The 22,570-nt window shown below is 37.7% G+C and overlaps 1 protein-coding gene across 5 annotated transcripts in view; it reads right to left on the bottom strand.

The window, feature by feature from the left end:
* The window catches only part of LOC126095046 (eye-specific diacylglycerol kinase), a 1,048,134-nt gene that overhangs the window by 113,367 nt on the left and 912,197 nt on the right, over window positions 1-22,570 (bottom strand). For all 5 annotated transcript variants that reach the window (XM_049909722.1, XM_049909721.1, XM_049909723.1 and 2 more), the window contains exons 9-13: window positions 19,460-19,652; window positions 15,360-15,462; window positions 13,166-13,356; window positions 4,429-4,526; window positions 2,563-2,715 (exon numbers count right to left, since the gene is read on the bottom strand). In XM_049909722.1, the coding sequence (XP_049765679.1) occupies window positions 2,563-2,715; window positions 4,429-4,526; window positions 13,166-13,356; window positions 15,360-15,462; window positions 19,460-19,652 (738 nt within the window). The remainder of the gene's footprint in view (window positions 1-2,562; window positions 2,716-4,428; window positions 4,527-13,165; window positions 13,357-15,359; window positions 15,463-19,459; window positions 19,653-22,570) is intronic.

The following is a 22,570-nucleotide window of genomic DNA, read 5'->3' as shown; positions in this document are numbered from 1 at the left end:
AATATACTAGAACTGTCAAACAATGGTAACTCCAGGTACGAATATCAACAATGTAAGAAAATAAGGACTGCTACTTACCATCCAGCCCACGATGATGGAGCTGGTGGTCTTGTGTGGGTGAAGTGTGCTTTTTGTTGTTGTTGTTGTTGTTGTTGTTGTTTGTGTGTGTGTGTGTGTGTGTGTGTGTGTGTGTGTGTGTGTGTGTGTGTGTGTGTGTGTTTTACTGATGCAAATACAAATGTTTTATTCCACCTTTGAACATATTTACATGCAACTGTTGTCACCAGTGTTAACACAATAATAAGAATGAGAATAATAATAATAATAATAATAATAATAATAATAATAATAATAATAATATACTTGGACAAATGTCATTAATTACAATAGAAAAACCCACGAATGATACAATACATATTTAAGCAACTGCCAGTAACAACATAAAGTTTCCTAATAGATCAATTACAAGATAAATGACCTACACAGTTCAGTGAATGACAAGTAAATAATGAAACAGATAATTAACAATAGTTACATGCAACAGTAATAAAATAGTTGCACAGTGTGGCATATATATAGTTAGCAGTTAATTTATTGTTCATTCTCTTATGGAAAGTTGGTCATTTGTCACATACTCAAGGAACTCTTGAGCAGAGTAAATTACTTTACTTTTCACCCACCTTGAAAGACTAGTTTTAAATTTATTTACTGGCACTGTGCAGGCATTTTCAGGTATTTTGTTGAAGCAGACAGGACCAAGATATTTGTAGCTGTTGTGTGTCTTTTCAAGCATAGCATACGGCATATTAATTGTATGCCTGCTTCTTATGTTATGGTCATGAACTGTTCTCGTTAAGTCAAATTTACTCAGATTCTCTTTAACGAAGACAAGGAAGTTATAAATATACAGGCCAGGCACTGTCATTATATTCAGTTTCTTAAAATAATCTCGACATGATTCATGTGGGCTAATTGCTGCTACGCACCTTATGGCTTTCTTTTGCCATTTGAACACTAATTTTGAGCAAACAGAATTGTCCCATAAAAGTACACCATAACTCAGGTGGGAATGGAAGAGTGCAAAATATGCACATAACAAAAGTTCTTTAATGACACTTCTCCACAGCTTGTACAGCAGATAGATGACCTGTGCCAATTTGCCACATAACTTCCCTGTGTGGGTATCCCAGCTAAGCTTTTGATCTATAGGAAATCCTAATAATTCTACTGTTTTGTTCTCATGACTGGCAGCATTCAGACAGAATACAACAGCTTCAGTTTTACTATCATTCTTCTGCAGTACATTTGACTCAAACCAAGTATTACATCTCTCCATTGCCACTGCCATGCTATGTTGCACATTTTGAAGGTTGGTATCACATGTGATGAATGTTGTGTCATCAGCGTATAGCACTGCATCACATGGTGCAACTGCGGGTAAATCATTTATACAAACAATCAAAAGGAAAGGTCCAAGAACAGATCCTTAAGGTACACCCTTTAAAACTGGGAGACATTCTGACATTTTATTGTTTACCTTAACTAACTGTTTTCTATTGTCCAAATAAGACTGCGGTAGGCATAGAGCATTTTCTCTCACTCCATAGTGGTAGCCCTTTTTTTTTAAATATTGTGGGAGACCATATCAAAAGCTTTCCTGAGCTCCAACAGTGTTGCAAAGATAATATCTTTATTTTCAAAACCATACTGTGAGGAGATAAGTATATTATTATGTTCAAAATACTGACTCATCTGTTTATGCATGTAGTATTCTATTACTTTTGATATTATGGGTATAATTGATATTGGCTGATAGTTATCTGGAGATCTTCTTTCTTGTGTACTTGTTTAACCATAGATAATTTTAAACATTCTGGATAATTAGCTTTATTTAAAATTTTGTTGATTATTTTAGTCACTGGCATTACAATTTGATTTCTAATATATTTAATAACATAATTTGAGAGACCATAGTACTCCTCTGCTCTAGAATTACTGAGCTTAACTACTGATTCATTGACCAATTTGTATTTTGTACATTTATATTTTACTGATGAAGGCTGTGACCAAAAGCTGTATGTGAGTGTCTTTTAATTGTGCCCACCTGAAACTTGACATGTCATCTTTACAGTAAGAGCAATCTTTCTTTTCCTGCCTTGTAGAGATATAACTGTCATATTCTTAGGTATCAATAATTGAAACAAATGGCAAAGTAAACACAAAAATCAGTCACCAATATTTTATACTATTATTAGGTAAGTTTCAAAATACACAGCCAATTCAAGTTCAAAAGTAGTCATCACAGTTCCTTCTTGCAGGTAAATGTCTGTGTTCAAGCAATAAATAAGTGACACATTAAGTAAGCAAATAAACTGTATACTTCATACAATCTAGTAATCTCCTCCAAATATTAAGCACAATATTTATAAGATGAAAGCAATCTTTCTCTCTTTCTTTTTCTTTTTTCATGTCTTCCTTCCTTCCTTACCAAGCTTCTAGAAGCTAGACAAAACAATAAAATGAAAACAAACTTTTAATACAGACAGACAGGTGTATACTTACAATCAACAAAGCACCAGTCCGGTGACAGTTTGTTCGCAAACTGGTTGTTGTTTTCAGTGGTGCTAGTTGCATCTTCCTGCAGCCTGTTAATCATTTTTCTGACTTGTTCCAAGTCTGAGACTGGATTCACCTCTATCACTCCCAAGGAGATTGCTGCAAACCAATACCACATATTTTAATTAAATTCAAAATTAATGTTTACACAGACAGTAAAAGCTACAAATTTACATAAAACATCTAATAACAGTGCAGAAAGCAATCTAGTTTGCAGTCACTAAAATTTAAACTACTTGAGCAGTTCTGATAAAAGAAATAAGAGTATAATACTTTGGGATCTTGAGTTGCCAAGTGATGAGCAGAGAAAAAAATGGTGGGAAGTGTTACAACTAATTTAAACCAAAAAAATCCTGCTGATATCAGGAGCAGAAAAGCAAGTAGGGAGGGAGGGAAAACTCTGATTCTGTGTGTCCTGTGTGACAAATGGTGCTCACATTGGACACTTGTAAGAAAAACCATTTGAGTTGCCCTTTCATTTAGCTTCTTATTTACAATTGTAAGTTAAATTTAATACATGCTAAAAAGCCTTAGAACCCTGATATTCATTTTGAAGCACCCAGTATTGATTTTCGGAAAGTCGTTCCTGTTTCATGTTTCATACTTTTTCTTTGAACAAAGTTGAAAACTCTCAAATAGTCTTAATGACACAGATACTCTCAAATAGAAATATAGCTGGTAGGATAACAGTTTTTAATTCTTTAAAAATACATCTACATGTTTCTCTGTAATCAACACCTTTAATTAATCTTATAGCTTTTTCTGGAGTTTAAATAATTGTTTTGCAAAGTGTTTCTCAAGAATGACATACTGTACCTTAGCACTTCATACTGTTTCAGCATGGCAACAATCTGTGAGCATTCTTAATACGTAACAGAACTCGCTTAACTTTTCTACACGTTTGTCCCACCTAAGTGTTCACCCACCCATAATCCTAAAAATTTTACAATCCCTTTCCTGAATGTGGCTATTCCCTAATGTACCCTTTGCGAAGATTCTGGTTTTAGTTATTTTACAGTTGAAATCCACCCACACTCTTTCTTTAGCAACAGAGAGCCATCTTTAAATCACTTTTCAGCTACATCTATTGTTTTGTCAGTTTCACGCTGCACCTCATAATCATTCTTTCCTTTCACAAAGAGGTTGGTATCATCTGCAAATAAAAAAGTATCTGCTATTGAAAGCAGAAGTTTAAGCAATCCCTGGAATATATTCCAGGATGCAAAATCTGACTTCTGACACTGAGCAGCCTGCGCAGGCAACATGATTCTGACAGCTGCTGAATCTCTGGAGGTACACATTTCTTCTCATTCATTTCAAATGGCAGAGATACCATCATTCATTCATGTTTTGGGTGATTTAATCTTAAATTTCACACTCTCTATGAGATTTCCTTTCTAAAATCCACCTTACACTCCCTCACATTAAAGCATGGCCACTATTCACAACCAGTTGTTCTAAACTATGTTTTTACAAACAAACATTACTTGACATGCACTTCTTACATTACTCAGGTTTCACATTGCTTTATAGTTCAATTAATATAACTGTCTGCCTTATAGGAGTAATATAAACAAATGTGTAAACTTCATTGTTTCCATGACTACTTAGGAAAAGTTACTTCAGTTATTCCTTCACACTCTTCATTCTTTTTTCCGCAATTTTTCTTTATTGATGACTGAAAATACAATATTTGTCCATTAGTATTCACTTGCCCTTGTTTGCCTCCCACGAATGGTTACTGTACCAAACTTTGAAAATGAAGTTGAAAAATCTTTGTTTTATTAGAATACTGTGATACAAGGACCATACCTGTTTGTTTCAGTAGTTCCTTGTCATAATGGTGTTGTTCATAGTCTGACATACTAATTCGGTACACACTAATCTTGAGCTGTTCCAACGCAGTCTGTCTGTAAAAAACAGAAATGTAAACAACATAAGAACGTGCAATTTTTTTGTCAACATTGAAAGAAAAAAGAATGCCAATTTCTAAATAGTATTACAAACATATGGAGAATGAACTTTCATTAAAAAGTCACAGTTTCTGCCACTTTCAGCACACCACGTTAATAGTAATGTCCACTGCCCATCCAAATCCAACTAATAAGGAAACGGTCAGGCTTTCATGTCAAAACCTGCCATTATTTTTGTATGCCAGTTGTAGTTAACATCACTTAAAGACCTATTTGCCAATTTTCAGCTGCCAATACACAATGAAAGTTACCTTTAAAAGAAATAAATACATAAATAAAGATCATGAAAGCACCTATTTCCTCGACTGTCACTTGCAACTAACAAATCGAAATCCCTGAATTTGATAGTTATATTGAATCTTGGATGGACAATGGAGATTAGCCTAACTTTGAAAGAGAAATGTGCAATAAAGGGATGCTTCCTGTCAAAGAGAAAAGGTACAAAGGCAAATGCACACTTAACAACTGTACTTACAAATTTATACAAAATAGTATTGGTGATCAAACTGCATGCTTTCTTGTTAGATGTATGAAACAACCAAAACTTTGGACCATATGTGAGAGATGAACGATTTACACAGAAAAACTTGTTGAGGACTCATCAAAGTCCACAAACAATTCCCTTTTCCTTCAAAACGCTTGGCCACATCATAAACATTATAAACATTACAAATTATTTTCTACAACCCATTGACAAAGGAATACCAGTACTTTAAACCTGTTACTGGTCAATTCACTTTGCAACCGGACCTGTTGTCAATCAACAAAACACAGTTTGTCACGAACCGATAATTTTGGTTGACAATTTTATAGTCTAGTCTAGGGAATATCACGTGTAGTTGGAATATGAACCTTCTCTATACAATGATATTTACTTACCAGCACCACAGCCAACTTATTTTCTTCTAATTAGTAATTTTTGTTTACAAGCCAAAACTACTACCATGTTTGAAAAATACACAATAAAGCAAAAATAATAAATAAAACAATATTATTAAAAGGATAGCCTGCTTCTCACGACGTAGAGTATACATTGAGTCATAGACAGGCACAAAAAAAAAAAAAAAGACTGCTACACATTTTAGCTTTTGGCCAAAGAGCCTTCTTCTGAAATAGAAGACACATACGCACACACACATCCACATGCGGTGTGTTCAGCAACAGGGTGGTCCAGTTGTTTCCTGGCCACAGCTTGTCAGTGGCCATTAAAGTGGACAGAAAGCTTGTTGGGTGTCGTCCTCACATAGAATGCAGCACAGTGGTTGTAGCTTAGCTAGTAGATCACATGACTGGCTTCACAGATAGCCTTGCCTTTGATGGGATAGGTGATGTTTGTGGCCAGCCCAGTCACAAACATCACCTATCCCGTCAAAGGCAAGGCTACTAGCGAAACCAGTCATGTGACCTACAAGCTGCAACCACTGTACTGCATTCTATGTGGACATGACAACCAACAAGTTGTCTGTCCACATGAATGGCCACTGACAACCTGTGGCCAAGAAACAATTGGACCACCCTGTTGCTGAATATTCTGCCAAACACGACATCCTTCATTTCGATGACTGCTTCACAGCCTGTGTTATAAGGATCCTTCCCACCAATACAAGCTTTACTGTATTGCACAGGTGGGAACACTCTCTGCAATATACCCTACATTCCTTTAACCTGCCTGGCCTCAACCTTAGAGTCATTGTCCTAACCCACCAGCCCCTTCTCACTTCCCATTCCAGCACTACACAGCCCTCTATTCCACTAACGCAGCCAGTCATTTTACCTCCCAGCCTCCTCCTTACCCCCATCCAGTTGCCTCTCCCATCATACACTGCAGAATAAAGTATATCAACTATATAATTAAAAAAACATGTGACAGTTAAGTAACAAATGATTATTTGTTGAAATAATGCATTGCAGAAAGTTTCAGCAGGCTAGCAGACAGCACCTGCATGTATGTACAGGTTCACAGATAAGTCTGTGTGTTGTCTTCCCACTTCCACAAACATCTGTTCACTCACACTCAGTTACCAATTGGCTCTTTAAGTGTTCAGTTTAACAATGGAGTCTCACTGTTCTATTGGTCGTCTTATTTATGAACTTTGCCACAAAAGCATGAATGGAGGGTTTCCTAAAGACATGACTTTAATTGAAGATTACAGTGAAGAAGGAAAAGTGTTGTTTTACTCATGACTTGATTCAGAGATTTACTCATCTTGCAAGTATCATGAAATTAAATACTTAAAGAAATTCATCACATTTTTGGGCAGTCTTGCTTGGACTCTTTTTAAGGAAAATAAGCAGCCTATAACAAAAGGTCTGAGAGTAACAAAGTTTGATTGTTATATTAAAAATAAAAGACATTTTATCAATATAGTACCAGGAAACTCATTGTGTCCAACATGTTATTCCAAGATATTTGTCGTTGACAAAGAAAGGGTTATTGATAGTTGAGAAAGAGATATTGCTGGTTCAGATAAGGAATTTTGTGACTCATCAGGCACTATAAAAAAAAGTGGTTTTAGCTTGTGAAATCCTAGGTGTATTGCCTGCTAGTAAAATTAGAAAACTAAGTGAAGTTAAAAGGCCTTTTGCATTGAATGATAAGATAAGAAATCGGCAATTACTGTCAAAAAGAATTTGGAACTTTCATTTCAAATTAAATGTTGCACTAAACCAGATGATGACTTGATAGAAAAGCTAAAAACTAAATGTCATACCTCAAACAAAGCTGCTTTACAAAAAATAGTATTTAATTTCATAAATGAAAACACAGTTGAGAAGTTTGTAATGTTTTATGAAGATGACAATAACTGCCATTTGATGCCTTGCAAAAAAGATTGCAGTTCTTTGAAAGAAAATGCTACTAAGGTTCATAGACAAAAAAGATTAATATTGTGTAATTTAAATGAACTATTCAGTGAAGTCAAAAAAGAAAATTCTGACAGTAAAATTGGAAGGAGGAAATTTTGCAAGATGAGAATAAAATTGTGTATTGTTGCAGGGGCATCTGGCACCCATTATGTTTGCATTTGTTTGTATCACCAGAATGTTAAGTTAATGACAGACAATGCCGATCTTACAATTGACTATAAAGACCTTTTGGACATTCTGGTTTGCAGTACTGACAGTTACAATTGTATGGTTATGCAAAAACTTCAAAACTATCCAGGCAAACAAGCTTTACTTGATATTTTTGAGGAATCAGAGGCAGGCAGTTTCATGACTGACAATATAGAATACAAATAATTGGTGACACATGACAGAATTGAAATGGTGACAATTACAAAAACATGAGGCGCTTTTTGAAGTGTTGATACCTTTTGTAAACCTGAAAATGCATCACTTTGTTGACAAAGCCCAGGGTTAATTTCCAAAAGACAAAAAGCAAACAACTGAAAGGTTGGCTCTTGCCGACTTTTCTGAAAACTATTCCTTGGTTGTTTAGGACGAAGTACAAGGGCACCACTGTTTTGTGTCACAAGTGACTACCTTGAACATAATGCTACATCAGTGCACACTTTTCAACTGCAATTAACAAACTACATAAAAGGGCACAACTCTTCCATAAACAAACTGATCTACTTCCCCAACAGTGCTGCAAGCCAATTAAAAAAAAAAAATTATTAACATCACCTCCCACAAAGAAGACTGTGGACTTGATGCAGAATGGAACTTTTTTGCATATCATGCCATGTGAAGAAGAGTGTTACGGTGTCAAGGGTACAACAAAATGAGCCGTCACAAAAGTTAGTCTTTAGCAGACCTACAAGGACCAACTCTTGACATCTCATGAAATATTTAAATTCTGTAAAGAACAGGTAATAGGGATTACCTATGTTTTTATAAAATGTGAGGAAATACAAGAACTCTACGCCAATGTCTTGGAGGAAAGATTCAGCACTTGTCAGAAGGTTAAAGGTGCCCAATCTTTTCAGCGTTTTATACCTCAGTCACACAAATTGCACAAGTGTAAATTCCCTTGATAGTGAACATCAACAATGTGGAAAACCTGTACCACTGACAATTCAAAATAAGGACATTGTGACTTGTGTTTATGGCGAACTATGGTGAATTGCCGAAATTGATAATATTGCTGTCACACCCAGATGTGCATGTTACATTTTACCACCCAAAGACCATGGACCTCATTTAAAAAAAGCTGAAAAGAATGAAATCTAGATGCCTGTTGAAAATGTACTGAAGAAGCTGTCTCCCCTGGAATTAAAAACTGTGACTGAACAGACTTTTAACCTAACTCCCAAACTGAGAGAAGAAATTTCTCTGTTGTTCAATGAACAATTGTAGCGATACATCCCATTCCTTGAATGAGAGGTGTCGCATCCTTAAATACATATGTCCGAGAAAAGATGTCTGTGACAGAGAGTAGTCAATAAGTTGTGAGCACCCCAATGTTGGGAGGTGTTTTAAATCATTGGTGCTGGTATCAGAGCTAATGATCCAGTGACTGTACAAAGTGGGTAGCAGTCAGACAACACTACCTGCTGAGGTGGAGATAGGAGTGCCGTGGAGCGGGCGGTTCGGAAGAAAGAGCTCCACGAAATCTAAGTATGCGAAATATCAAAGACAATAAATGTATTTTAAATGTTAATTATAACATTGAATATCAGATCTGTTATGCACGTAGTTCAGGGAGAGAGTATACACGTTGGTAGCTGTCCTCATTTATCATGTATTGAGTTCTAATTTTGAAGATAATATAAGAAGGTGATTTGAATCTCACTTCTTAATTACGTGGCGGAGTGAATGAGAATGAGAAGTTAATTTTCAGCATCTTTATCTGCAGCCTGTAAGGAGGTGAAGTGTGAGCCAAGTTGGAGGAAGAAGGCACCCGGGCACAGGGCACAGACTAATAAGACCCCGATGAATAATACTTGAGGGCGACTGAATGTTCAGTAAATAACATTCATTGCATATAAAATTGAGAGTTCAGGTGGCAACTTATTTAGGTGTTTTGTTCACGAGGTGAAGTATAACAAACCACCACACAGCCCAAGCCAAACTGGAAAAAGAAATAAGTTGAGAAAACAAGTAAGTTGAGAACAAGGTAATGTAAATAGTTGGTTCATTTAAAAAAAAAAAAAAAGCTGATCGCAGATACATTTAAATTATGTAACTGATACACTTCATTCATTAGTCCAGATACTGCAGGTATTAAGAAATATATCTTTATTTTCAAGTTGAAATTTATACTGAAGGTTTATATCATAAAGATCTATTAAGCGGATGATTTTCAGATTTCTATCTAGGCCCCTGAAAAGATATTGCAAGCCAAAGAACAAAAAAATTCAAAAAAATCCATTTTTTTAAATAGTGTATTTTTTAAGTGTAATCTTCTGGCCATTAATACTCTATGATAAGTAACTATTTTTTTTTAATTTGTTACCAATAACTTTGAGCCATTAAAAATATATTACGGAATACATCCAGTGATCATGGTTTTAATTTATGGTATAGTGTGTGCTGAACTAAATGTTTATTTTATTAAAGATCTGGGGCAACCGATTACTGAATACTTTAAAATCCGCAAGTGCTTATACATGATGATAATTGATTCGTGGGGCGCTCAACTGCGCGGTCATCAGCACCCATACAACGTCCCAATTTTTTTCCACAGTCCAATTTTTTACACAGTCTAATTTTTTATACAGTCCAATTTAGCCACTGTCACAGATGATGATGATGATGATGATGATGACGACGATGACGAAATGATGAGGACAACACAAATACCCAGTCCCCTGGCCAGGAATCAAACCCAAGACCCATGATCCAGAAGCAGCAACGCTAGCTACTAGACCATGAGCTGCGGACACTTTCACATGCAAAAGAATGCTTGCAGCCTGAAACAAAAATGGTCACTTTTTTTAAAATGATAACCAATAATGTTTTTTAAAAAAATATTTTTGAGTCCCCGAAATATGGGGGAATTTACCCAGTGAATATCAATTTTTTTCTGAGATGGTCAAGCAACCAATGCTGGACCACTTGGTGTGGACTGACCCACAGGTCAGGAAAAAAAAAGATATAGAAAACTAAAAAGGAATGAAGACAGAACAGTTATTGAGAATAAATGCTGAGATCATACAAATTAACGTAAATTACAGACATGTTGGCGGCGAGAACCAAGGACATGTTGTAATGCCAGTTCCCAGCTGCAGAGTTCTGAGACGCTAGTGCCTGGTAAAAGAACGCAGATGGCATGTGTCATGAAACAGGCACTCAGGTCAGAACTGTCATATTGTACAGCATGCTCTGCAACAGCGTATTTTGTGTTAGCAGAGTACACCCTCTTTCTATGTATGTTCCTACTGACTGATAAACTGTTGGTTGCCATACAAATGTATAAGGCCAAAAAGTGTTTACATAACAGCTGCTGCATGACGTGTCATTTCACATGTGGCTCTTCTTCTGACAGTCTAGGTTTTTCCAGGTACAGGACTGGTGTGGGTGGTAGCAGGAGCGTTGTTCATATGGCGAGTTTTACGTTGGGAATGGCCACAGGGGTACGAGCAATAGGGTTAAGAAACAGGTGCAGAAGGAGCATAGGGTCTGACCACGATATTGTGGAGATGGGGCGGGGGACAGGAGGAGGAGGGGTGGGGGGTAGGGGGGGGGGCGAAAGCTGTTCTACATGTGGTGGTCAGACTGTCACACAGAATGGACCTCATTTCAGGGCATTATTTTGGAAGAAATAGTTGGAAAAACACAACAAATTTTACAGCTAGTGTTTTTATTTGAGAGGCAAATGAAGATATTAAATACATGCTACACAACATTTCGAAGTACCTGGGAAACACTAAATACATTTTCACCTTGGATGAGACTAATGCAGTGAAAGATAAGTACAATAGTTTATTTTGAACCATTCAGGTGTCCTTGCAGCAGCAGAGTTTGCTGTGCAAATCTCACAACATGTGAGTGCACTCTCAAGCTCCAGACAAGAAAGCTGAAATACATTTGAAAGCCACTGTGAAACAAAAGGTAGACACAGAGTTCTCCCTCTCCTCAGGTTTCTAGACGTGATTAAATATGCATGGCATTCCTCAAAATAGGGCAGGCTCCTTCCCAACTCCAGTCAAATTTTGTGTAGAAGTGTGGCAGTCAGTCTGTGATTCACATGGCTGTAAAATCTCATCCTTAATGCAGGTTCATGGTGAACAAACAATATATGTTTCGAGCAATGTATCACTGTTTCAGTCACCATGAGAATTCAGGACAGAAACCGAGACTCTCCTCCCCCCCCCCCCCCCCCCCCGACTTCTCCAAATACAGAATCCATGCCAAAACTGTCATTCTTAATAATTATTTTTGAGTAACTTCCAGTTGCCTGCCTGGCTAGCCGTGTGGTCTAATGCACTGCTTCCCGAGTGGGAAGGAGTGCCTGTCCCCTGCACAAATCTGCCCAGTGGATTAGTGTCAAGGTCTGGTGTGCCGGCCAGCCTGTGGATAGTTTTTAAGGTGGTTTTCCATATGCCTCAGCGAATGCGGGCTGGTTCCCCTTATTCCACCTCCGTTACACTATGATGGTGATTGCTGCGCAAATAGTCTCCACGTACGTGTACACCATAATTACTCTACCATGTAAACATTGGGGTTACACTCATCTGGAATGAGACATTCCCGGAGGGGGGGTGGGGGGCCCACTGTGGGCCAAACCGCACAATAACACTGGGTTCAGTGTGAGGCGGCAGTGAGGTGAGTGGACTGCTGTAGCCTGTTGTGGGGTTTTGTACCACTGTGGGCTATGGCGGGGACAAAACTTCTCCGTTGTTTCTAGGTCCCCAGTTCAGTATATACATACATACCTACATACATACATACGCTCAGTAGCTTGGTACGGGCTTTTGTGGAAGTTTCGAGAACATACCTTCACCGAGGAGTCAAGCAGTATACTGCTCCCTCTTACATATATCTCGCGAGAAGACCATGAGGATAAAATCAGAGTGATTAGAGACCACACAGAGGCATACCGACAATCCTTTTTTCCACGAACAATACGAGACTGGAATAGAAGGGAGAACCGATAGAGGTACTCAAGGTACCCTCCGACACACACCGTCAGGTGGCTTGCTGGAGTATGGATGTAGATGTAGACACACACACACACACACACACACACACACACACACACACACACACACACACACACAAAACTTCCAGTTCATGTTGGCAGCCAAAATTTTGCAAATGGCTAATTTTGCAAAGTTGGCTAACACTGGAAAAAACACAGTATCAACGTGACAATTCTCACAATTTCCGAGTTATATTAACATGCTTGAAAGAGAGCCATAAAAACAATACAATTGTAGATTATATTTTGCTGAACAATTTAAATACAGATATTTCCTGAAGCATCAGAGGATTTCTCTGCGATGGTAAAGAGAGAATATACCTTGCTGACAACTTACTTTTATGGTCCTTACATTTATCTTCAACACTACTACTATAAATTTGCCTCACACTGATTCATGAGAATTTTGCCTATCTCCCTGCAATATCAACTATCATACAGATGTGCCAGAAAGGAAACGAAGGACTGGGCAATCAATTTAAATACTTACTGAACATTTGCTTTACCACCTCTTCTTTTGGCAAGCATTGGGGCTTTATTTAATAATGTCATGGTGATTATTGAAGGGTTGAGCTTGCAGGCTTCACCATCTACCTGCATGGGTATTGTCTTGGTAGTAACAATTCGAGCGGACTTGCACTGTGTGATGCAGGTTCCATGTCCACCAGCTTGCAGCAAAGGCTAAAAAAGAATAGCCAGTGTCAATGGTTTGCATGTAATGGTATACTCTTAAGTGGTATTTTCAGTCTGTTGTAAATTGTATTTGGAATAACCAAATGAAGTACTTCAAATACAACCAGCAATAAAAGGTCCCCAAAACATTCATTCTGCAATATATTACTAGCAGCAGTTATAGAATGAGTAAGAAAGCACTGTAGCTATATTTCCAGGCCAAAACCATTTTTTTCAATCATCATTGTTTAAAAAATATTCACTGCCATTGCAAATGTGTTCCTACTACATATAAGAAAACTTTTTTGAACACGCAATATCTGGCCTTTATGAAAAAACTGCACTCAACTGCGAAAACGTCTCTCAGGCAAAATATGATTAAAATGTGCAGCAAGTTGACTGGTACTGTAAGATTACAATCTACAAATATTTTCAGGAGCATTCTATTCTCTAATATTCAATTAGTATACATTTATAGACTTCAGGCTGCTACCATTTAAACCTGGCCACTGTCAACCTGTAGTAACCACTGTTGAATAATGCATTTCATTTCAGTTTAATTTTGGTAAAATGAATTGTGAAACAGTTTCTGGAGCATTGTGGGCACGAGTGATTCAGGGCCAGGAATAAAATTTAACTCGCTCTTAAGTTAGATTTAGTACTGAAAACAAACAAAACAGGTAGTTAATCCTTTACAACTGGACACTGTTTATGTATACTTGTGAATATAGTGAACTCTCCACTGTCACACGTCTCTTTCTTTTAAATCACCTCTGTGAAAATCTTGATACTCCACCACTTTGCATTATCTAATTTTGCCACAACATGAGCACATCTGGCAGTCAGTTTTTTTCATTTATGGCTGTTTGTGTCATTACTGTACTGCATCTGTCTACTTTGTAATTCATACTGATCAGTCACAACTGAGCTCATGTATTGATCAGTCACAATAGAAGTTATTTGTTGTCGACAAAGCACCATAGTTCATTAAAGAAAACATTTAATAAATTGTGAAGAATAAATAAAAGAGAACCTTTTTTATCTGAACTTGGAATTTTATTTGAAAAGTCCACCTCTGAAGTTTCATCCTAGTCCATCATTCATGAAATTATTATCTTTTCCACTGATGGAGATACAAAATGAGCACAATATAATTAAAACGAACTTGAAATCATACCTGTGCACTACAGCTTTGATGAAAAATTAATTTCAAAGTGTGTGCTTTGTGTCGGCCACTTTTTATTTTCTTCCATTGCATATTTCAATGGTTTAAACCTTCATCCTTGAGTAAATACAATTTCTTCTTCTGGATGCATCCAGAGTCATACGCCTTAAGTACACATACGGCCACCCAATAATGATGGTCTAACCTCTCAAAATATATGGTTGCATAAAATAAAAATTGAAAAGTGACTGAAATGGATACCCATTTCAAATTGTCTTTTGTTTCATAAATGGTCGCAAGTTTCCAAATGACAGTCCAATATGGACAAAATAAGGTTCAGCTTCATAAACTGGAGTGCAACCTGTTGTAGTCTTCTTGCTAGGTGGAGCTTTCTTCCTCTACTCTCTGCATATTCCCCCTTATTAGTACTCAAGATGAAGTTTACTGATTGAGGTCTAATATGCCTACAATGTGCTACACAGCTGCTACTCGGGTGTGAGAAATTTCATCCCCTTTTACTTAAATCAAACCTGGAAGGGCCCACATCAGTCATTCAATGAACTACCACACTTACTGATATTTTCAGAAATATTCTGCTTCTTTGGTAATTATAGATTGTTTTATCCCAGAATAAAGAAATTCACAACATGCTTTCCTGAACTGCAGGTGCTTGTGCATCTATGATATCTGGCAGAGTGGAACAATAAATTTACATTTTTTATATATTATTAATGAGAATCAATGTGTGTATGAAGTAAGAACCAATATAAAATGAACAAATAGAAAGCAATCACTTGGAACCATTTTATCATAAAAATACCACTTTTCTCTCCTTTATAATACTCACCAACTGATATGTTGTGAGTCCAACAACTTCTATAAGGCCATCATCAGTTGCTGGTTCCACATTACCTCCTGCTCGATTCCAGGGATGAGTGCCACCACCATAACTACAATCAAATAATAATCTGTTATTCAGAATAATCCCAACTGTGTACTTTTCTTTTTAAATGTTAGGTATACAAACTGACAGTCATTCCTTTTTGGTACAATATATTCATATGAAATTAAGTACTTTGCAAAACAAATGAATTCTCTCTCTCTCTCTCTCTCTCTCTCTCTCTCTCACACACACACACACACACACACACACACACACACACACACACACGGCCGAGTCTCTGGCTGCTGAGGTCACACTGCGATTAGCTGAGCATGATGGGAGATGCAGCCACGTGGTGGGGGTAACAGGTGGCTGGGACAGGGTGGAGGATGGATAGCAGGATAGGGGTGGGGTACAGTAAATTGCTACTTGTGGGAGCATACAGGGACGAGATGGAGAGAGGGAAGGGCAGCTAAGTGTAGTTGGGATGTTAGACAGAGGGTGGGAGCATAGCGGAAAAGGAGAGGGGTAAGAAGATTTTGGGTATATTGGTGAAATAGACAACAGTGTAGTGTTGGAATGGGAACAGGGAAGGGGCTAGGGGGTAAGGACAAATACTGGCAAAGGTTGAGGCTAGGAGGGTTACAGGATGTAGGGTATATTGCTGGGAGAGTTCCCATCTGTGTAACTCAGGGAAGCTGGTGTTGGTGAGAAGAATCCAGATGGCACAGGCTGTGAAGCTGTCATCAAAATGAAGAATGTTGTGTTTGGCAGCATGCTCAGAAACTTGGTGGTCCAGCTGTTTCTTGGCCGCAGTTTGTTAGCTATCATTCAAGCAGACAGACAGCTTCTCAGTTGTCATGCTCACATAGAATGCAGGACAGTAGCTACAGCTTAGCTTGTAGATCACAGGACTGGTTTCACAGGTAGCCCTGCCTTTGATGAGATAGGTGATGCTTGTGATTGGACTGGAGTAGGTGGTGATGGGAGAATGTATGGGACAGGTCTATAACAGCAATGTGTGCCTTTAGGCAAGGGGATGGGAGCAGGAGCTGTGTAGGTATGGACGAGGATATTGTGTACATTCAGTGGGCAGTGGAATACCACTGTGCGAGAGGTGGGAAGGATAGTGGGTACACACTCCTTATTTCATAGCACAACGAAAGGTAGTCGAAAGAGGTTTTCGACTACCTCTCGATCTGCCCTGATGTGAGGACTGCCCTACCTACTATCCTTCCCACCCCTTCCACAGTGGTACTCTACCACCCACGGACTCTACACAATATCCTCGTGCATCACTACACAACTCCTGCTCCCATCCCCTTGCCTCATGGCTCATATAGCTGTTATAGACCTAGATGCAAGACCTGTCCCATACATCCTCCCACCGCCAGCTACTCCAGTCGTCACAAGCATCACCTACCCCATTAAAGGCAGGGCTACCCGTGAAACCAGTCATGTGATCTAGAAGCTAAGCTGCAACCACTGTGCTGCACGGGCATGACAACTGACAAGCTGTCTGTCCGCTTGAATGGCCACCAACAAACTGCTGCCCAGAAACAGCTGGACCACCAAGTTGCTGAGCATGCTGCCCAACAAAACATTCTTCATTTTAATGACTGCTTCACAGCCTGTGCCATCTGAACCCTTCCCACCAACACTACCCTTCCTGAACTGTGCTTGTGAGAACTCTCCCTACATTCCTGTAACTATCCTGGCCTCAACCTTTGCTAGTCTTTGTTCTTGCCCTCTAGCCCCTTCCCTGTTCCCATTCCAGTACTACACAGTCCTCTATTCCACGAACACACCCACAGTCTTTTTACCTCTATCCTTTTCCCCAACTCTTCCCCCACCCCCACCCCCCCTGCCGCCCCTAACCTTCCGACTGCACCTAGCTCCTACCCTCTCTCCATCTCATCCCTGTATGCTCCCACAAGCAGCATTTACCGTCCCCCACCCCTACCCTGCTATCCATTCCGCTCTCCACCTCAGCCTCCTCCTCACCCCCATCACATGGTTGTATCTCCCATCAAGTGCAGCTGCTCGCAGTGTGTGTTCAGCAGCCTGAGACTGTGGTCATGTATGTGTTAGTTGTGTTTGTGTGTGCGTGTGCGTGTGTGTGTGTGTGTGTGCGCATGTGCATGTTCTATCTCTGATAAAGGCCTTGTTGGCCAAAAGTTCTGACAATCTTTTTGTTGTGCCTATCTGTGACTCAGCATCTCCACTACTACATGGTGAGTATCAACTATCCTTTTCATCATATTGATACATTTAGTAAGTTGCAACTAAACAACATGAGATTATCCCTGTGATTGATACCTACATAGGAAGTAGCCTAAATTAACTGATGGGCTCTTATTATTGTTTGATACATTTTACACAATAACAGAAGAAAATGCAATGTAAAAATATCAGTTGTTCAGAAATAAATATCCTCGTCTCTATGTACCCTGAAAGAACACCTAAAAGATAGACAATAGCGTGAATCTTCATCAAACAAGAAATTATTAACAATTTGTGCACCCATAACGCAGAGTGGAATGAAAAACTAGGGTGCAATCTTTCCACAAAAAGTGTTTTCAGTGCTACTGAGTTCTCAGCACTCTGTTGTATGCCCCTAGACTTGTTCCTACCATCTAATCACTGAGAAAATATTTAAAGCATCAAATCACTGAGAAAATGCTTCAAACATTCATTAGTAGATGGTGCACGGTATCTGCGCCAAGCAGTGCTTCCTTCCATAGCTCTGAGGGCCACGTGTCAGGTCTTCTTCACTTGGCCTGAGATAGTTTGAAGAGAGAACACACACGTTTTTGGCGAGAGGGCACAGTGTTTTGAGCTGCGACAGAGTTCTTGCACTTAGATAAAAATAAAGAAAGGTAAGCAAGGCTTTAATTCTGGAAGGTTTTCGCAAGATTGATGCAACTGACTTCTCCAGTTTGAAAGATGCTTTTGAAACAATGATGTCAATGCAGGCATGCAAGATCGCCATATGCAGTATGGTGAAAGCATTTCATACTCATCCATCTCAAAAAGCTATCAAAAATTCTTAATATCAAACAGAAGACTGGAAAAAAAATCAATGTATTCAAAAGAGGAAAGATCATGGCTGGTGTAAGCCACACTGTACTGTATCTAAAATATCAATGATACGTATCTCTGCAAAACAGAAAGGCCTGATGACAATGTACAGGAAACTTCTGTTTCTTACACAACTCTATCTTGGGATCTGATGCTGCAAAATTTACTGTAAAGTAAATTTTGCAGCATCAGATCCCAAGATAGAGTTGTGTAAGAAACAGAAGTCAATTTTGCAACATTTTTTCTTGAATTTATATTTTGTTAATCTTGTGTAAAACATGTAAAATAAATTAGAAATGGTTTTTGTTAACTTCAGTCCTACTAGTTAAAATATTACTGCTGTGCTTCTGTGGTACCAGACTATCTTCTCAATTTCTTGTGTGTACATATAAGTTACGTAAAAAAAGATATACATTGTTTTTTGATTCTTCAGAACTTTTCCACTTTCACTCCTCATAAAATGCATGTACCTATTCTTTATATAAAATCTGTCATGTTATTGCTTGCTCTTTTATTGTATGTTCAAAGTACTGTGGACACACAACATCGCAGAAGAGGAGCCGTCAAAGAATAGAATTGTGAAAATTAGTGAGTGCTTTGCTATATTTTGCAGAACTGAAGCTGTTGAAGTGTAAAATTATGAAGATGAGTGAGTGAACTGGTGTGGGCATCCAAGTATAATTTATATCGTGTTTTTAACTTGCGTAAGATACATTAGCGAAATTTTGGATTGCTGTTATATACACACACACACATAAGGGTGACTTAATAAAATGTTATCTGTGCTAAGATGTTTTTGTATGTCATATACATACACAAAATTGAAGATGTGTATGTGTTGACTAAATTCATATAATTGAGATTGTCTATGGATTAATGAATAAATAAATAAATAAATAAATTTTAGCAGTATCAGAAAAATTCTGCATGAACCATGTGGTCATAATTTAAAATTAGCAGAATCATTTCACATTTGAAATTACCTTGGAATGTTGAGAAACACAATTGCATGGACCTTATGATCCCTCAACTTAGGAGTTATGTCTTTACCATCACATTCTAGTGTGACTAATTCTGCAAGTCCTTTCCATTTCCGCCTCAAAAGATCTTTCCCACCAGCTTGTCCATAGAACATCTTATTCCGAAGGCGAGAGTTGAAACGCTCAGGATGTGCTTCTATAAACACAGAATGAAAATCTAAGAACTAAAATTCTAAGGTAAATAAAAAGACATGAGTAAAAATGCAATTTTGATAAAAACTTGGATTCCACGTTGTCTTATTTTCAGTAGGACAGAAAGTTTTAGTACACAAATACCACTAGAATAGATGAGAAATAAGCTATTCAATTCGTTGAACATACTTCAGTTATACTTAATGGACACTTATCGGTCATCAGATTATGCCAAGATGAAATTTTTAATTTTAGTCATGGCTGTAATTTTCAACAACTTTAGTACTATTTTTCAGGATAAATTTCAGTCATCAGTTCCAAATAAATTTTATTATCTTTACTGGTTTCGACAAATTAATTTGTCATCTTCAGAAACCTACAAAATTAGGGATATTATAAATCTTTAGATCTTTGCATTTTTTTTTTAAATGTTAAGGCCAAATTATTTTGTAATGAAAAGCAAATGTTTTAAACAGCAAAGATACTTCTTGATAAACAGATTCTCTTTGCTATTTCAACTTAATATGCTATAATGCTAAAAGAATAAAGTATAACGGCACTTTGTCCAAACATGCAGTTCTCAGCCCAATGTAAAAGGTTTGTGTGAAACACTCTAGCTTCTTGCCTGCAGTACTCTTTCTTTTTTTTTAAGTTGGGGATTGATATTATACAGACTACTGCTCTTGAAATCACTGTGAAACTCTCACCACTGATAAAATCCAAGCTCCATTATAAGTTTCTCAATATTGAATAAGGTGGGGATGTTTTTTGTGATGACTACCTATCTGATGGGCCTTGTTAAGAAAGGACATTTCCTCAAATATTTCTGCTTCAGAAATGTCCCCCAATTTTGTATCAGTTTACATAGAGCTTCAACAATGATTTACACCCAATCCATTGGAACTTCTGCTCCTGCTTAGGAGTGTCCTCTGCTAGGTGAAGTCACTTTCACTGCCTTCAAAGGTTTTAAGATCACTCACAAGGTAATTAAGATAAACTGGCACAGTACAATTCTTGTTCTGTCCTAAACACAAATCACAAAAAATTTCTTAGACGTTTCGATTCCTTGTGCAGTAATTCTATCACAATGCAGTTTAAAAAGGAAAAAAACTTTTTTGGCCCCTTGTGTTCCAGTATTTTCAGTGTAAGTGTAGGATACTGCAGTTGGATTTGAAAGTTGATGAATATTGAAAGAATAAACAGACAACTATCTTTCATAATAGACATCATTAATACTTATGTTTGGTAAGCATGCATTTTTTTGGTAGTCTATGTAGATTGCTTCACTTTTCAGGCTTTTGCTTCTTAAATGAACGTTCCTCTTTCTGGTATAAAATGTTTCAGCTTTCACTATGTGTGCTTTCTGGTCGTGGTGATCTTAAGACGTGTTTCTTCATGTCATCATCTAAATTTGCAGATAACCTTGCATTCAGCACTTTCATCGCAGCAGTGCACTCAAGTTGAGCAACTATCATTACTTGGATACCCCAAAGCCATATTTAATTTGGTGTTTAATACTGTTCTATGCATTTCATATGAGATGTCAAAATTCAGGTATTTTTCCTGGAACATTTCACGCAGTTTTTTTCATCAAAAGTTCTTCTGTGAAATACAACTTCTTGGCCTTGTCATTGCTGTAATGACTTGATCTACCCTTAAAGGAATGAATGTGATCATAAACTTCAATTCCTTCTGCTTCCTTAATTTTCCATTGCCTACTTCCATGTTCACCCCCTCCAGCACAAAGAGACTTGCGCAGCTTCAAAAATTTCTGGACTGTCATTAATCATAGCCTTGTTATTCCATGTACTGCCATAAAGGCTTCTATACATATAGGGATTTCGTGTATGATTCTGTCGCCTTTTACTCTTACTCAGTAGCTGAAGTTAACTCTCGAAGTTGTACTTCATCTTTATTATTCGTTGATTATCTTCTGTGAAGGAAAGGTATTGTAATGAGGCCAGTCAGATACAATGATTGTTCATTCCAGCCTACCACATCACCAAATTTTCGTATAATATTTGATCTTCCTTCAGCACTTGCTACTTCAAAACACTTTAACTTTCAGTTGCAGTCTTCTCCTCGTTTTTTTGACTGAACCATTAATTTCTTCATAACTGTGCTCATTCACTCTCATACTTGCCTTTTCCTGACACTGTTAGAATCTGAAGGTCTCTGTCTTTCAACCTCAGATGAGGTGCTCATCATTTAATGTAAATAATAAACTACTAAACCTGAAAAGAATCACTTGTAACACCTGCGTTACTAAACACAATGTCTCAAACTAAAGTAATAGTTCTCAATTGTACCAACAATGAACAATAAAGAAAAATTCTTTCTTTCTTGCTTCAACATTGTTTTCCAATCCACAAGGGATCTAAAACTTAATACACGACACTGGACAAAGCACATTTATTCCCTGTAGCAAGAGACAGTATATTCTTTTGCTGCATGCCTAATCTAAAATGAGTTAGGGAATGTGGACTATTCATATTATCAGACTGGCCAATTAACAGTATTAAACAACACACATCCTACATCTCACGGCATACATAACTCATTTTTGAAAAAAAGTGGACAAAGCACAAATATTTCCCTGTAGTCATCATTAATTAATCAATAGATACACAAATATCCCACAACGTATTGTCTGCAGACTGTAAAAATAACATTTTTGAGAGAAAGCTGATGATGTGGCTACGCAGTTCAAATACTTGAGTGCAACTTTTTGTAGTGTTGAATGGATAGAACTGTAGATGTGACTCCATGCTTTTAATGGATCTTGTTTATGTTCTACACTGAAGAGCCAAAGAAACTGGTACACCTGCCTAATGTCGTGTAGGGGCCCTGCGAGCATGCAGAAGTGCCGCAACACTACACGGTATGGACTTGACTAATGTCTGAAGTAGTGCTGGAGGGAAT

Source organism: Schistocerca cancellata, chromosome 8, assembly GCF_023864275.1.
Source record: "Schistocerca cancellata isolate TAMUIC-IGC-003103 chromosome 8, iqSchCanc2.1, whole genome shotgun sequence".
Taxonomy (NCBI): domain Eukaryota; kingdom Metazoa; phylum Arthropoda; class Insecta; order Orthoptera; family Acrididae; genus Schistocerca; species Schistocerca cancellata.
The sequence above is the reverse complement of the archived record's forward strand: the minus strand, read 5'-3'. Positions and strand labels throughout refer to the sequence as shown.